At 43.3% G+C, this 17,876-nt stretch overlaps 1 protein-coding gene across 1 annotated transcript in view; it reads left to right on the forward strand.

Annotated features, from left to right (window-relative positions):
- TMEFF2 (transmembrane protein with EGF like and two follistatin like domains 2) overlaps window positions 1–17,876 on the forward strand; it is a 264,410-nt gene that overhangs the window by 163,656 nt on the left and 82,878 nt on the right. Inside the window, exon 5 of the mRNA XM_081848622.1 lies at window positions 6,362–6,458. Coding sequence (XP_081704748.1) covers window positions 6,362–6,458 — 97 coding nt within the window. The remainder of the gene's footprint in view (window positions 1–6,361; window positions 6,459–17,876) is intronic.

Raw genomic sequence — 17,876 nt, forward strand, 5'->3', positions numbered from 1 at the left:
AACCACCAGGCCATTGTTGCTGTTACGTTTTGCCTTTTTATTTGTAAGCCGCTTTGTGCAACTCCCTTTTGGAGGGGGTAAAAGCAGGATATAAATATTTTCGATAAATAGGTAAATGATTGCATGCCGGTAGAGTCCATATTTTGCCTACAGAATCTTGCAGGCTTCCAGTTGGCCAGTGTGAAAACAGGACGTTGGACGAGGGGGATCTTTGGCCGGAGCCAGCAGGCATTTTGCTAACATCTTGAAAATAATCACAGATAGGGTTTTCTGAATGCTGCACAAAATGCTTCCCAATGCATTTTTATTTTTATTTTTTTATTATTCTCTGAAGACTCGTGGAAGGTTTCTTGGAGGCATGTGCAAAATGCTGCAAAACCTAAAGGCCAGGGAGGGAGACGACAGCCCTCGGGTCACCTTAGAAAATGAACATCTTACACTCTGAAAGCTTAAATAGCAGCAGGAAATAAGGAGAAAATAACTCTTTCTAGGTTGTCTGGTTTTATCAGGGCACTCATCTGCACAGTGGGGTGGGAAGAGAATTCACTTTAAACAAATTTTATCGCCAGGTAACACCGCTGTTGAGACGAATGGCAGAAAAAATAAATAAAAGAAAGGCGACTGCTGTTTTAATTTAATGCCGGGGAATAATGCCTGGGTAGTTCAGTTCTCCCAGCCCAGTTACTCTCCTTGTTCACCAATGGCAACTGCAATGAAAGGACTACCAGCTCATTTCTAATAAAAAATGAAGGGAGGATGCTCTGCTTATGCGTTGAACTTGCTGTCTGCAAAAGCTTCACTTACTATTCACAATGTAAACCATCCCCGGATGCTGAGTGTTTGGAATACAGATTTAAAACGCTGCTCTTCTTCTTGAAAACATATGTTGTCTGTGGGAAAAGCATACCTGCTAACACTGGAACATTATAAAAGGATACACTGAAGCTGCGGGCATTTAGCTGGGGGAAGAGAGACCAAAGACAATCCTGTTAAATTAAATATAAATACATGGAAAGTGTTGTGTTTTTTCCAGAGGGACTTAAAAGCAGATAGAGGAATTTTGCTAAAAATGAAGGAGCTTGTTTTTCAGAACTTGGACAATCTGGCAGGTTTACAAAGGCTTAATTATAGAGCTATGTGATGCCTGGCACTTCTCATGGAGCTTTTGGGGGAAAAAAGTTTTATGGATAGTTGTTAAATTTATTTTGCAACCTGAAGGTGAAGGGCAGTTATCCTATCATATAAGCTGTTTCCAGTCATCGTGGGCAGTGGCTGTACAGAGCAGCCTTTCAGAGTGTGTGTGTGTACGTGTTCTTTATTAAAAATAAAATGTACATAATTACAAGTGTACCGAGGAAGATAAGACACCGAGAGAGAGAGAGAGAGAGAGAGAGAGAGAGAGAGAAAGAAAGAAAGAAAGAAAGAAGAGTTTGGATTTGATATCCCGCCTTTCACTCCCTTTAAGGAGTCTCAAAGCGGCTAACATTGTCATTTCCCTTCCTCCCCCACAATAAACACTCTGTGAGGTGAGTGGGGCTGAGAGACTTCAAAGAAGCGTGACTGGCCCAAGGTCACCCAGCAGCTGCATGTGGAGGAGCAGAGACGCGAACCCGGTTCCCCAGATTACAAGTCTACCGCTCTTAACCACTACACCACAGAAAGAAAGAAAGACACATATCCAGGTAGAAAACAAAACAGAACAAAACAGAGCAAAACAAAACAAAAATAAATTTGATACATTACGAAAAACAGGGGGGGAAATGTAGTTGCAGCTATTGTTATTTCTAGTCATAGTGGACACTGGCTGGGCAGAGCAAATGCTGTCATTTGGCTGAGCTGTGTCAGGTGCTTTTCAAACATCAGCACAGTGAACAACCATTGGAGGACCCCGTGCCAGATCTGTGCCCTGAGAAATACCAATTGGGCTCACCAGCCTACAGGAAAGAGAGAAGTGCAGAACATGGTTTGGCAATGTGAAGCATGGGTGCGGATTGAAGAATGGGGTGAAATGGATTCAGTTCACAGTTAAAGGTGAATCTTCGTAATCTACATGAACGTGAACTGAAACACAGCTAGCTTCCAATTTCGCACGTCTCAGAATTTTGCAGTGCCGTGCTCCAGCCCAGCAGTGGGCATATGCTATGCATCTACTAGGGCATGGTGTGCATAGAAATACACATACCCATGAAAATACAGTGGTGCCTCGCAAGACGAAATTAATTCGTTCCGCGAGTTTTTTCGTCTTGCAATTTTTTCGTCTTGCGAAGCACGGACTTTGGAAAAGCTTCAAAAATCACCAAAGTCTTCAAAAACCTCAAAAAAGGCTACCACACCGCGTGCTATGAGTTGCTCCTCGAAGTGAATGCACGGTTTTAAGAAAAAGGGAACAAACTTGCAAGACAAAGGAAACCAACTTGCAAGACGTTTTTGTCTTGCGAAGCAAGCCCATAGGGAAATCCGTCTTGCGAAGCAACTCAAAAAACAAAAAACTCTTTCGTTTTGCGAGTTTTTTGTCTTATGAGGCATTCGTCTTGCGAGATACCATTGTAATGCACAAATGTTCATTATCTTAGAAGAATTGTGCTGCAAAATGTGTGTATTAGGCAAAAATTGCATATGCAATCCTTTTCAAAATCCACCAGCATTTTAGAGTTAATTTGTTCTAATATACACACAGTCTCTTTCTCTTTATAGCGTCTCGCATCCACCTTTGTATATACGCCTCTTCAAGTTCTCCCCATAGCTTTCTGTAGCTTCTTTACATAACAGTTACTGAATTTAGGATTAGAAAAATGAAAAATGGAGAGAAACCAAGATTAGCAGATACATTTGTTCTTAATTATAGGCAATTCATTGGGGGGGGGGGAAGGGAGAGAGGTTGCCCTACACCTCCACTCACTCCTTAAAGCACCCATCTCATAAAGGTAATGGCTGCTATATTCTTTCAGCGATCTCTGCTATGGTGAACACCAACTAACTGCCTTGCCTCGGAGGCATCTTGTAAAGATGTTAAAGTTTTGCAACTGCTACACCTACTTGAGAAGCAGGTCGGGACCTGGGAGTTCGCATGCAGGGGAATAAACCTCCTCTTCCCTCCTCTCCCATTTCTAACTGAGCTGCTCCATCAGTCACATGGAATTCAAAGAAGATGGGAAGCTGATCACATCACAAGCCATCTCTGATCTGACAATTTCGCCCTAAGGGAAACTTTCATTGTAATGGGCTGCATATGTGGGCACGAATATTTTCTTTCTCGCGAGTGAAGCCAATTAATTTTCTTTTTTAAGTTCCAAAGATCCTCCATGGAGCCGCTTTGGGGAATGAGTGCAGCTCCTTGTTGAGTCATACCAAACAAGAACCCATAGCATGTGTTAAACTCCGCTGACAAAAACTGCCCTGTAGTTTTCAGTGTGAACCAGTCCTTAAGACTGTTGTTTTAGGAACACGGGAAGTTGCTTTATACTGATCAGACCATTGGCCTGACTAGCTCAGTATTTCCCGTGCTGACAGACAGAAGATCTCCAGAATATCAACCCTACTTGGAGCTGTCAAGTGTTGAACCTGGGACTTTTTACATTGGACAGCATTGAACTCTCCCTTCCTCTGCCAATCATTACACACTTTGGCTGAAGCTACACACAGGGTGATTGTTTCATCCTTATGCGACGGTCATCTCCAGGCTTGACTACTGTAATACGCTTTATGTGGGGCTGCCCTTGAAGCTGTCCCAGAAACGCCAGCAGGTGCAGAATGCTGCAGCGAGGCTCCTCATGGGGTCTCTGCCATGGGAGCATATTCACCCAGTGCTTTTCCAGCTGCACTGGCTCCCGGTGGAGTACAGGGTCAGATTTAAGGTGCTGCTTTTGACCTTTAAAGCCCTTCACGGCCTAGGACCCTCATACCTACAGGACCGCCTCTCCCGGTATGCCCCACGGAGAGCCTCAAGGTCCATAAATAGCAACACCCTAGTGGTCCCGGGCCCTAAGGAAGTTAGATTAGCTTCAACCAGAGCCAGGGCCTTTTCAACACTGGCTCCAGGCTGGTGGAACGCTCTGCCTCATGAGACCAGGGCCCTGCAGGATCTGATTTCTTTCCGCAGGGCCTGTAAGACAGAGTTGTTCCGCCTGACCTTTGGCTTGGAGCCAATTTGATTCCCTCCCCCTCTTTTTTTTCTCTTTTTTCTTTTTCTTTTCCTTTCTCCTCCTACGATGAGGCTACATTTTAATATTTTAAAGTTTCAATATTTTAATGTTGTATTTTAATGTTGTTTTTAAGTTGTATTCATTCAACTTGCTTTTATTATTGCTTGTTAGCCACCCTGAGCCTGGCCTTGGCTGGGGAGGGCGGGGTATAAATAAAAATTATTATTATTATTATTATTATTATTATTATTATTATTAAGAAAAACAGCCATTTTTAAGCAGAGTACTAGCAGAGGGTGGCAGGTGCTAATTCACCCTTTCCTTTCTGCCTCTTTTCCATTCAAAATAGCTCTCTCTCCCAGCTGTCTTTCTTCCCATTTCTTCATTCCTAAAGATGGGGTAGTGGCTGGGAGAGGGGCAATTTTGAACAGAAGACAGCCAAAGCAAAAGGGCTTTAAGCAACAGTGCCCAACATCTGCCACTACAGCAGCAACCAAGGCTGATTGTGGTTTTTTTAAAAAAATATAAATTGGGGGAAATGCACAAATTCACCCTTTGCTGCCTAAGTTCACCGCTAACCATCTCATTGCAATATTGCTTCCCTTGCCTCACGAAACCTCCCAAATTGGTACAACAATCACATTGGTCTTCTGAACAAGTGCATGGTGGGAAGAGAGCAGGCGCCACCACCATGCCAGCGCACATGCCAAGGCATGTCTACAACATGCCTACACATATATGTGATTGGGAACAGTGCACCATCAGAAACTTTGCAAAGACATGATTCCCAAGAATGGGGAGAAGTGCCTGCACTTATGTGACCAAGCGGTCATCAACACATTGCAGATGTGTCCTGGAACATGTGCAGCAGGAGACACATCCTATTACCGTATTTTTCACCCCATAGGACGCACCGCCCCATAAGAAGCACCTAATTTGGGGGGGGGGAATAAAGAAAAAATATTATTCCCCCCCCCCAGGAGCGGGCTGGCGCGGGGGAAGCCCAAGCTTCCCCCGACCCCAGCCCCCAGAACAGGCTGCTGCCTGCAAGCCTTGCGAGCCCGGCGGGACCTCCCGCCGGGTGCGGGAGGCTTGCGGACACCTTCCCGAAGCACGGGGCGTCCTCCGGAGGGCACCCCGTGCTTCAGGATGCAGGCTGCCGCCCCAAGCCTCACGCGGGAGGCTTGCGGATAGCTTCCTGAAACCTGGAGAGCGAGAGGGGTCGGTGTGCACCGATGCCTCTCACTCTCCAGGCTTCAGCGAAAGCCTGCATTCGCCCCATAGGACGCACCCAGATTTCCCCTTCATTTTTGGAGGGGAAAAAGTGCGTCCCATAGGGCGAAAAATACGGTAGGTTACATCTGCACCATACATTTAAGGCACTCTTGCACCACAGATGTGGCTCCCCCTTCCCATAAAAGGAAGAACCCTAGGAACTGTAGATTATTAAGGGTCTGCCCCTCATAGAGCTAAAATTCCCTGCAACCTTAAACCAACTACAGCTCCCATGATTCTTTGGGGTAATTCATGACTGTAAAAGTGGTACAGTGGTACCTCGGGTTAAGTACTTAATTCGTTCCGGAGGTCCGTTCTTAACCTGAAACTGTTCTTAACCTGAAGCACTACTTTAGCTAATGGGGCCTCCCGCTGCTGCCATGCCACCGCCGCACGATTTGTGTTCTCATCCTGGAGCAAAGTTCTTAACCTGAGGTACTATTTCTGGGTTAGCGGAGTCTGTAACCTGAAGCATATGTAACCTGAAGTGTATGTAACCCAAGGTACCACTGTATAAGAGTGCTTTAAACTCTTATGTGAGTGAGTGGTTTGAGTGTGACCCTAGTGTATTCATTCAATACAGAGCCCCAAGCTGCAGAAGGGTTGTAGCTGAGTGGAAGAGCACCTGCCTTGCATGCCGAAGAGCCCAGGTTCAATCCCCGCCATCTCCAGGCAAGGGTGGGGATGCTTTCAGTACCTTGGAGAGCTCCTACCAACCAGTTGTGGACAACACTAAACTAGATGAACCAACAGCTTGATTCAGTGTATGTTAATTTTCTATGCTCTTTCTGCGTTCCTAATCTAAACGTTTGAGAGGCGACATAGTCATTCGCACATATAAACTATGCACAAGTAGATGGGATGTTTTCTTTATTGTTGCTGATTTTGTGACAGATTTTGGACTGGGAAACTGACGCGTTTCTTCTTGATTTCTTCTTTCACAGGCAGTGAAGGTTCTGGAGAAACCATTCAAAAGGAAACATCCACCTGCGACATTTGCCAATTCGGGGCAGAGTGTGATGAAGATGCAGAGGATGTTTGGTATGGTAACAAGCATTCATTATCGATTTATTTGTCTTGAAAAGCTTGATTTCCCCTCATAATTCTTTTTCTTCCAAATTCCTCTCCTTGAAATGTAGCTAAGGTTGTACTGTTTCAGTTGTGGTGAAAAACTCAAATGTGTTTCTTGAGTATAACAGACTCCAAAAAGTTCTTTTGTTTTTTAAAAAAGAGAATGCAGAGATAGAAACAAATTTCTCCCACTCACACCTGAAATCTGATTATTTATCATTCATTTACACTGTTTTAATGGGATGAGGCTGCAAGCTTCAAACATCGCTGAGGCTGGAGTTGGACATCGATTGTTAAAGAGAGTTGAAGGTGGTACGATAAAAGTCATCATTTCACATTTCCTTTTCACCTTTTCAGCCTCCAGTCAAACAGGTTAAGCGGGTTTTTCACGCAGTCCGAGCTATTTAAAGCGGATTATCTTCTGTCTTTAGCCTTCCCTTATAAAAGTGGCTAAGAGGGCATTTAGACATGGATAATATTACTTTAGTTTTGCAGATTATAATATTACCTTAGTTTTCCACGTTGTTCTGTTCCTTTCACACTGCAGTAACTGTTGTGTTATGAAATAGCAGCTTTTTGATACTGGCATATCACACTAAATTTCTTTCACACCAGTGGGCATGGTGTGACACAACAAGGAGCATCGTTGGACAATGTTGCTACTCCCTCACCCTTTCCACACATCTGTGTTTCTGTTCCCCTATGGAAACAGCTTAAAGTTAAATAATTATCTAGGGGATAAGGGTTCATCAAGAAAGACCTGGTAATGTTAGGATGATACAGCATAGGGAATGTTCCCTGATACCAAGATGAGGGATTCTATGGAATGCAGATAGAGAGAATTGATAAGAATAATGATCGGTTGTGACCTTGACGGAAGCGTACAGTAGATTGGCCTTCTTGTGTTTTGGCTCATCTTCCTCTTTTTTTTCTTATTTTCTCCCCCCCCCCCTTTTTTTCTCTCTCTTTTTTTTCTTCTTTTCCTCTCTCCCCCCTTTTCTTTTTCTTTTTTCTTTCCCATAATGGCTTATGTTCTATGCCATGTACTTAGATTTTTTTGTATATATTTTTTAGCTTTTTTCACCATCATTATTATTAAGGAATTTTCCTTTGTAAATTTGATTGTCTATATTTATTTCTATGTGTTTAAAGCAAAATAAAAGTATTTAAAAAAAGAAAAGAAAAAGAAAACAGCTAGAAAGAACTGTGTGCCAGTATACTGCCCCAAATGTTGTCCCGTCATTCCCGCAATTTTCGGGGTTGCTGTGGGGTGGGGAGAGATGCAAACAGATTTTCTCTGCAATTGGTTAACATGGAAATGAGGGGGCAGGGGGTGGGAAGAGAGCGAGAGAAAGTGGTGCAGTAGTGGTCGGCATCAAAAGCTGGCATCAGCCCTGCTCCCATAGCGACAATCGCTGTGAGACTACAGGAATGAATGCCCCAGACTCATCCCTCTACCACAGTGTTTCTCAACCTGTGGGTCTCCAGATATTGTTGGACTACAACGCCCATCATTCCTAGGAAGCATGACCAGTGGTCAGGGATGATGGGAGTTGTAGTCCAACAACATCTGGGGACCCATGGGTTGAGAACCGCCTTGGATGCTGGGGAGAAAGGCGACCCAGATGTTCCCAGCAGATGTAGCCGGGCTGTTAATGATTTCGAAGAACAAATAACATTATTCTGATTGGGTACAGTCTGCTCCTTTCTGCAGCCTCCCCTTCCCCCACTCAAACCCTTCTCTGTGACTGCTGCCAAATCCCGCTCGGCAAAATGAATACTCACTGCTGTTGTCGCTATTAATTATAATTGCCTTACTTTGATACATTTTGCTGCATTAGCCACTCGGAGTGCAGGACTCTTGACATTCACGTTTGCATGGTGGTGCAGACAGGAGCTTGTTTAGTTGCAGAAGAGAAGAAAGAGCACCCTATTATTATAGGAAAAAAGGAAGGAGGGTTGTGTGGCTCAACCAGACCTTCTGTAGCTTGTACATTCTACTCTGGTTGTGGGATGAAGTGATGAGATGGGCCTTTCCACAGTTCAGCCTCCATCCAGTCCAAAATGAGCCTTCTCCAAGAGTCTGTGCTGTACCCTTTTTGGTGCCTGCTGAAAACATTTTTGTTTAGACAGGCCTACCCAGATACAGGTGGCACTGTGGTCTAAACCACTGAGCCTCTTGGGCTTGCCAGTCAGAAGGTTGGCGGTTCAAATCCCCATGACAGGGTGAGCTCCCATTGCTCTGTCCCAGCTCCTGCCAACCTAGAGGTTCAAAAGCACACCAGTGCAAGTAGATAAATAGATACCACTGCTGCAGGAAGGTAAACTGCGTTTCTGTGCACTCTGGCTTCCATCACGGTGTTCTGTTGTGCCAGAAGCGGTTTAGTCATGCTGGCCACATGACCCGGAAAGCTGTCTGCGGACAAATGCTAGCTCCCTCGGCCTAAAAGTGAGATGAGCGCCGCAACCCCATAGTCACCTTGAACTGGACTTAACCATCCAGGGCTCCTTTACCTTTTAGCTACACAGATATTTAGAAAGTCAGTGTGAGTTTTAACCTGTTTTTAGTTTTCTGCTATCTTAACTTTTTGAAAGTCTAAAATTATTGTTGATCATTCCTCTTATTGATAATGTTGCTGCTTTTTTTTCTTCTGTGAACCACTTTGAGCTCTCTCTCTTTTTACACTCGAGCAGCGTATAATTTTAATGAAATAAATCAATAAAAATAAATGGCATGGAGCATAAGAAGAACCGATCTAAGCCAACATTGTCTTCTTGTAATGGCTAACCCAAATGCCTATAGGAAGCCCATAAGTGGGACTTGACAGCACACTTCTCTCATGTGTTTCCCTTGTTTTTGGAGGCACACTGCTTCCAACAGAGGAGAGAAAAACATAGCCATTGAAAACTTGTAATAATAATAATAATAATAATAATAATAATAATTTATTATTTGTACCCCGCTCGGCTTCCATAAAAACCAAAAATACACTAAAATATCACAGATTAAAAACAGGGCTGCTTTAAGATGTCTTCTGAATGTCAGGTAGTTATTTATCGCTTTGACATCTGATGGGAGGGCGTTCCACAGGGCGGGCGCCACTACCGAGAAGGCGCTCTGCCTGGTTCCCTGTAACCTTACTTCTCGCAATGAGGGTACCGCCAGAAGGCCCTCGGCGCTGGACCTCAGCGTCCGGGCAGAACGATGGGGGTGGAGACGCTCCTTCAGGTATACTGGTCCGAGGCCGTTTAGGGCTTTAAAGGTCAACACCAGCACTTTGAATTGTGCTCGGAAACGTACTGGGAGCCAATGTAGGTCTTTCAAGACCGGTGTTATGTGGTCTCGGCGGCCGCCCCCAGTCACCAGTCTAGCTGCCGCATTCTGGATTAGTTGTAGTTTCCGAGTCACCTTCAAAGGTAGCCCCACGTAGAGCGCATTGCAGTAGTCCTCCATGAATCTCCAAGAATCTCCTCCATGAATCTCCAAGAAATGGAGGACGGGATAATACCCCTCTGCTGCCTAAAAGGGAGAGAAACCACATGAACCAGGTGGCTACTCAATTGAGCAATCAGTTCTTACTGTGAAAATTATCTGGGGTGCTCTGTTACCTGTATCGACTAGCTGTTTCTTGAAAGGAGTGTTTCAAACGTAAACTGAATTTAAAAACTGGGAAGAATAAGTTACTTCAATCTTTCAGTGCATTGCCCCTACCCCATGCCACCCAAATTTGCAATAATTTCCATGAAGACTTTACTATGTGAAGTGATAGTATACTTAGTGTATGCTTTTTGTGGCAAACCTGGGTTTGCTTCTATGGAATGGGTTTGCTTCTATAAAATGAGGGTGCCTGGCTTACTAGCAATACATGTGAAAAGGATCTAGGGGTCTTGGTGGGCCCCAAGATTAAGATGAGTCAACAGTGTGCTCAACAGCAGCAAAAAAAAAAAAAAAAAAAGGTACAGTGGAACCTTGCTTTTTGAGCATCTCAGAAGCCGAACAATTTGGAACCTGAATTCTGAAAACCCTGATGTAATTGCTTCCATTTTCAAATGCGCCTCAGAAGCCGAGGCATGTTTTTCATTTTCCCTCATTGACTTCACAGCCAGCCCATTGATCTTCGGTTTTCGAACATTCTGGAAGTCGAATGGTCTTCCAGAACTGATTACGTTCAAAAACTGAGGCTCCACTGTAATGCTATAGGGTCCAGATCAAGGGAAGGAACAGTACTGCTCTATTCTGCCTTGGTCAGACCACACCTGGAGTACTGTGTCCAGTTCTGGGCACCACAATTTAAGAAGGATGTTGACAAACTGGAACATGTGCAGAGGAGGGCAACCGAGATGATCAAGGGTCTGGAAACCAAGCCTTATGAGGAGCACTTGAAGGAGCTGGGTATGTTTAGCCTGGCAAAGAGGAGACAGAGAGGAGATATGATAGCCATCTTCAAATATCTCAAGGGCTGTCATGTGGAAGTGGGAACAAGCTTTTCTCCTGCTCTGAAGGGTAGGACTCAAACCAATGGTTTCAAGTTACAAGAAAGGAGATTCCTTTTTTTAAAAAAAATAATATTTATTGAAATTTCAATAAAAAAGGTTACAAAAATGATAAAAAAAAAATACAAATTACAGAAAAAATAAAAACAGTTAAAAACAAGTCCCTCTTTCTATATCTTACAATTCATTTACTTATTTTCATGACTTCCTCACACCTCCCTTTTTTGTATTCCAGTTCAGATAGTTAATTCAGCAAATCCTTACCCTCTTTGTTTTATCTTAGTTCTTTATCTTCACATATTATAACTTTATATTTTCATCTAATATCAATCCATTTTTACATATTCCTATTTAACCTTATTACTAACTGCTTCGTTTCATTCCAACATCATTTTAACATTCAATAATTTTACAGTGTTTCTGTAAATAATCTTTAAATTTCTTCCAATTTTCTTCCACCAACTCTTCTCCCAAGAAAGGAGATTCCGACAAAACATCAGGAATAACTTTCTGACAGTAAGAACTGTTTGACAGGGCAACAGACTCCCTCATGAGGTTGTGAACTCTCCTTACTTGGAGGTTTTTAAGCAGAGACTGGATGGCCATCTGTCATGGATGTTTTAGCTGAAATTCCTGCATTGCTGGGGTTTGGACTAGATGACTCTTGGCTTCCCTTCCATCTCTACAATTCTACGATTCTAAGTGGCCCTTAACAATATTCCATGTTTCCACTCTGTCAGGGAACTGCCATCGGAGCCAAAGGAGGAGAGAGGGCTCCAGAGGGATGCCGGAGAGGGTCCCAGTAGGGAGAGAGGCAGCCCATCCGCTGGGGAAGGAAATCAGCATAGCACCAGTGGAGAAGGGGGGCAGATGGGGGAATCGGAGAAAAGGCTCCTGGACTCCTCACCGGAGACCAGCGGGGAGAGCACGGGTCCTCCGCTGCCCACACCCTCCCTGCGCAGAAGACTTCCGCGCAGGGAGAGTAGGAGGCGACTGGGCGTCAAAGAACTTATTTGCTGGAAGAAGTTCAAGAAATGCCCACTGACAGATTCTGCTAGCGACTGAGACAGCCACGAGTGCAAGGCTGTCCAGAAGGAAAGGGTTCAACCAGGCAACCTAGCCAGGAGTGGCGGCAACTTACGCACGAGCAACCCCCTTAGAACCATTACACACTCTGATTCCATATTGGAAGCAGTAACTCCAAGCTGCAGAGGATTAGCACATTTTCCTTACTTCTTTTTCAGAAAGTGAATATGTGTGTATGTGTGTGGGAAGGCACCCACCCAGCCATGCACACCCACGGTTTAGCATTCCATTAGTGACGATCCTTCACTCTGTTAAAAAACAAAGGCTATTCAGTTTAAAGTCTTTAACGTCTTGCTTCTTTTAATCTGCGAAAGCTCCTTGTCTCCAAAAGAGGATCATATATTACTGGCATTATTCCTTCCTTTAATGCATTTTGCACCAGAGTAGGCTTCATGAATATTTGAAGCAAGCCAGTGGCTGTGCCCATTTATTAAGCTCTCGATTGCAATCTATCGGTAAATCGGGCATTCACTTGTCGCTCGCTTTGGGGCTTTATTTCTGAGCTTGCTAAGAAAACAATTGACTTGGGATGACAGGGAGTGATTCATTGTAACGCCCCTGATAAAAGCACACATGCACCAAAAGGCAAGAGGAGCATTAAGGCTTTGAGCAGGGAGGCGCATTTCAGAGATCATCCCTTCACATGTGCATGTACACACACACACACACTCTCTCTCAATTTTTAAAGCATTTCAGAGCTCTCAGGGAGGGTATAAATAGAACATATCAAAGGGAAAGCCCTTTCATTTTGCAAAGTGGCTTAATGTCAGCTCATGAGCATGTCAAAAAGTCCTAGACTTGTTTTGTTACAGGTCAACAAGAGTGGAAGCTCTTGTTCCTCTGGACTACTTGTAATCTATAAAGATGGCAGAAGCTCTTCAGAGTTGAAGTAGCTTGATATAACACATGAAAATGCTCTTTTATTTAAAGGGAAAATGAGAGAGGTTGGTGTTATCTTCAGATGAAGGTCAACCTTTTGAAACACTTCCCCTTCCTAGCATATGCAGAAGGATCAAAAACTTGCAGTCCTTTTGCATTCATAATTACTGTGTGATCTGTTACTTTTTTTAAAAAAAAGGAGAGTTTGAGTGCTACAGCAAAGAATACTTATTATTCTTATTATATATGAATATGGAATTTGTAATTATGTCAGCTACTAAAGTAAGTGTTGATAGCTTTGCGTTAGGGTGCTGTCAGCTGTCTGCACTCACATTTTGTGGCTTCCAAGCTTCTGCTTATTTGCAGAAGAATAAATACATATCTTCTCTTTTTAAGTTGCATCCTTTCTTTTAAGGTATTATTATTTATTTATTTATGCCCATCTGGCTGAGTTTCCCCAGCCACTCTGGGGAATTTTAATGAAAATTGGGAATATTAATGAATGACAATATCAGCATCGTAGCTGATGTCACTTGAACTCTTGGTACACGTGGCGATTTGATGTGCATAACCATTCTTGGAACCTTGGAGCATTGGGGCTTTTGTTTGCAGGTTGTTTTTGGAATGGAAATAAATAAACATCACTCTTAACAAATCCCCATTTGGCCATAATGTTCACTGGGTGACCTTGGGCCAGTCACTTCCTCTCAACCTACCTCACTGGGTTTTTGTGGGGATTGAATGATGAGGAGAGAGAAACACGAACATGTATCAGTGCTATTTTTCTAGAAGCAGAGGTACTAAAACTCACCATTGAGGCCTCCCTTGTTCTCTTTTTATGGCTATGATGCCCATGTGAGAGAAGTTGGAATTGAGTTCCCGCAAGTTCTGGTTGGGAAAAATAGCCCTGCATGTACTCAACCTTCAAGCTTCTTGGAGAACAGGATGAGACACAAATGAAATAGATAAATAGATAAATTGTTGTTGTTGCTTAGTCGTTTAGTCGTGTCCGACTCTTCATGACCCCATGGACCAGAGCACGCCAGGCACTCCTGTCTTCCACTGCCTTACGCAGTTTGGTCAAACTCATGCTGGTAGCTTCGAGAACACTGTCCACCCATCTCATCCTCTGTCATCCCCTTCTCCTTGTGCCCTCCATCTTTCCCAACATCAGGGTCTTTTCCAGGGAGTCTTCTCTTCTCATGAGGTGGCCAAAGTCTTGGAGCCTCAGCTTCACGATCTGTCCTTCCAGGGAGCACTCAGGGCTGATTTCCTTCAGAATGGAGAGGTTTGATCTTCTTGCAGTCCATGGGACTCTCAAGAGTCTCCTCCAGCACCATCATTCAAAAGCATCCATTCTTCGGCGATCAGCCTTCTTTATGGTCCAGCTCTCACTTCCATACATTACTACTGGGAAAACCATAGCTTTAACTATACGGACCTTTGTTGGCAAGGTGATGTCTCTGCATTTTAAGATGCTGTCTAGGTTTGTCATTGCTATTCTCCCAAGAATCAGGCGTCTTTTAATTTTGTGACTGCTGTCACCATCTGCAGTGATCATGGAGCCCAAGAAAGTAAAATCTCTCACTGCCTCCATTTTGATAAATTGATAAATAGGCTACTTCAAATTCCTTTCCTAGAGAGCAACCAGCAGGACAACAACAACAACAGAGATGACGACAACAACAACCACAACAACAAACCAGTGAATGATTAGGAGTGTGGGGCAGCAGGGTACAATATGAAGCTAAATTAATGACTGCACAGCACCTGGAGATACAGCTGAATTTGAACCCCCCAAGTCACTTTGTGCTAACATGGCTATTTTGAATGCAAACATTATTCTACTTAGAGCCACTCCCATCCACCACCAGGATGCGTATGTAACCAAACGGCCATCCCTTAACCTCATATTTCTTCTCTAATTGCAAGTATACGTTATATGCAAATTCTACAGCATGCCAGTGCAGTAAGTGAAAGCCCACATCAATACCCTCAAACCAAATTCTCATGCAAATAAACTCCATTATAAGAGCATGGAAGTCGGTACAAATCATGCTGCTGTCAGCAGCAACTACCCTAAAATCAATATTGCTCGAGCCAGTCAATATTTATCTTTATTATGGCCAAATATATCCCAAAAGAAAGCAAGGGAAACATGCAAAGAAAACGGGTATCTGATTTTTGCCAGCTTCTCAATCCATGTGTCAATTAGATTGGAAGAGCGGCTCTGTATCTGCTCGTTTTAGCCAGAGCATCTGAACATGATGATGTAATCCTGGGATTGGTGTGCAAAAGCTCTAAGAGGCAGCTTGAAAGCTCAAGTACACCACACAGGAAATGACTGTTTACTAATGTTCAACAGGGTGCACAAAAACTACGTGACCTACTTGCGCTAGATTCTGAAGAATCTAGCTATGGCAGCATTCAGTGATGTCCTGCAATTGGTATAGCTCTAAGGGCAAATTTATAATCCATTAAATGCCTTTTTCCCCCTTACGTTACAGACTCAAAACAGAAATAGATAGTTGCAATACAGTAGTTTCTGTTCTGCTTCTCCCTTCCTTCAAACTGGAGCAGGGGAACAACAGACCCTCCAGATGTCAAAACAAAACAAATTCCTTCCAGTAGCACCTTAAAGACCAACTAAGTCAGTTCTTGGTATGAGCTTTCGTGTGCATGCACACTTCTTCAGATACCATGCACACGAAAAGCTCATACCAAGAACTGACTTAGTTGGTCTTTAAGGTGCTACTGGAAGGAATTTGTTTTGTTTTGACTATGGCAGACCAACACGGCTACCTATCTGTAACTGGAACCTCCAGATGTTGTTGAATTCCAACCCTCCTCAACCTAGCTGGAAGGGCACAGCTTTCTCACCCCTGATTTAAGTAGTGGAGCAGCTTGATTAGTACTTTTGCTAGATTTGGTTTCATGTTTGGTTTTGGAACAAATCCAGAATGGCAGTCAAGTCATGTGCTTGCTCAGAAGTGCAGGGAATGGTAGACCAGTTGAGGACTTGCTCTGTTGCACCTCATAAAGTTCTGGACTTCTTCCCCACAGAGGTGTATCTTGCTGCTTCATGGTATAACTTTGGGCATAAGCTGAAGAAACCCCTCTTTACCCTTGTCTTTGATGATAGATAGATGATATAGATGATGATAGATAGATAGATGATAGATGATAGATGATAGATAGATAGATGATAGATAGATAGATAGATAGATAGATAGATAGATAGATAGATGATAGATATTTAGGACTCACACTAGTCTTCTGATTGTAATTTTTTAAATTTGATTTTAGTACGGTGGTACTTCAGTTTACAAACATAATCCATTCTGGAAGTCTGTTCTTAGAACAAAACTGTTCTTAAACCAAGTCGCGTTTTCCCTAATGAGGCCTCCCACCGCTGGTGCCCTTCCACCGTTCGGATTCCATTCTTAGACCGAGGTAAAGTTCTCAAACCAAATCGTTCTTAAACTGGACTGGACTTAAAACCGAGGTACCACTGTATTGATTTTTCATATTGTTGTCATTGCAGATATTAATATATCTTGAAGCAACTGGGTGCATAAAAACTGGCCATTACTCAATCAATCAATCAGTTTATTGTGGTCCACCAGCAGACCCCTTTTGGAATGAAATATTGTCCAGACCCATTGGATATTATTAAAAACTTTACTTGCAGAACTTTCTTCAAAACAGAACAAAAGCATCAAAGATACATCCAAATAATTCCATACAATATCTTCTGCTGTCCAGCACAGGCTCAGCATCTTAGAAATAAACATATTTCCAAACAGATCTATAAGCAAAGGTCTCTCTCTCTCCTTACAGCCTCCATTTTTCCTGGAGCTGTGTCACTCCCTTCAGGAGAGTCATTTACACATCCTTATTCCCACAGAGCCTGGGAACAAAGATTTAACCACCACCCTTCCAGGAAGGTAAATTTGCAATTCAATAGCTCTTATGCTCTTATGCAATCCAAGGTTAAACACTCGCCTGTTAGCTACTGGAGAATAACTACAGTTAATCATCAACCCATCTAGGAGCTCAGAGAGCCCTTTCTGCTGTTCTTTAGCTTCAATGGAATATTCTGGTTAAAACCCTTCAGTGATACACATAGCCGTTCTCTATTTCAGTCTCAGTTGAACAATTATACAGTTGTGATCCACCCTGGGATCTTATGATGAGTAAGAAATTCAGGAAATAATAAAAACAAAACAAATTCCTTCCAGTAGCACCTTAAAGACCAACTAAGTCAGTTCTTGGTATGAGCTTTCGTGTGCATGCACACTTCTTCAGATACCATGAAGTGTGCATGCACACGAAAGCTCATACCAAGAACTGACTTAGTTGGTCTTTAAGGTGCTACTGGAAGGAATTTGTTTTGTTTTGACTATGGCAGACCAACACGGCTACCTATCTGTAACAGGAAATAATAAAATAGCATTCACCCAAGAGTGCTTCTGCATGCACAATTTCTATGAGCAAACAGACACAGCAAATCTTTCTGGCAGCAAACATCCCCTCAGTGTTAAGAAGCAAGTATGCATGCCGAACAACACTTCTGCTTCCAGAAGGTTCCCTGTACCGTTTGCGTCAAAAGATGTTAATATTCTTGAATTATGGGTGATGGGATCTCTCTTCATTTTTAACAGTACAGTGGTACCTCGGGCTAAGTACTTAATTCGTTCTGGAGGTCCGTTCTTAACCTGAAACTGTTCTTAACCTGAAGCACCACTTTAGCTAATGGGGCCTCCTCCTGCTGCTGCGCTGCCGGAGCACGATTTCTGTCCTCATCCTGAAGCAAAGTTCTTAACCTGAAGCACTATTTCTGGGTTAGCGGAATCTGTAACCTGAAGCGTATGTAACTTGAAGCATATGTAACCCGACGTACCACTGTATGTTGCAAACATGTGCTTA

Source organism: Podarcis erhardii (genome assembly GCF_964252035.2).
Source record: "Podarcis erhardii genome assembly, chromosome: 1".
Classification (NCBI taxonomy): domain Eukaryota; kingdom Metazoa; phylum Chordata; class Lepidosauria; order Squamata; family Lacertidae; genus Podarcis; species Podarcis erhardii.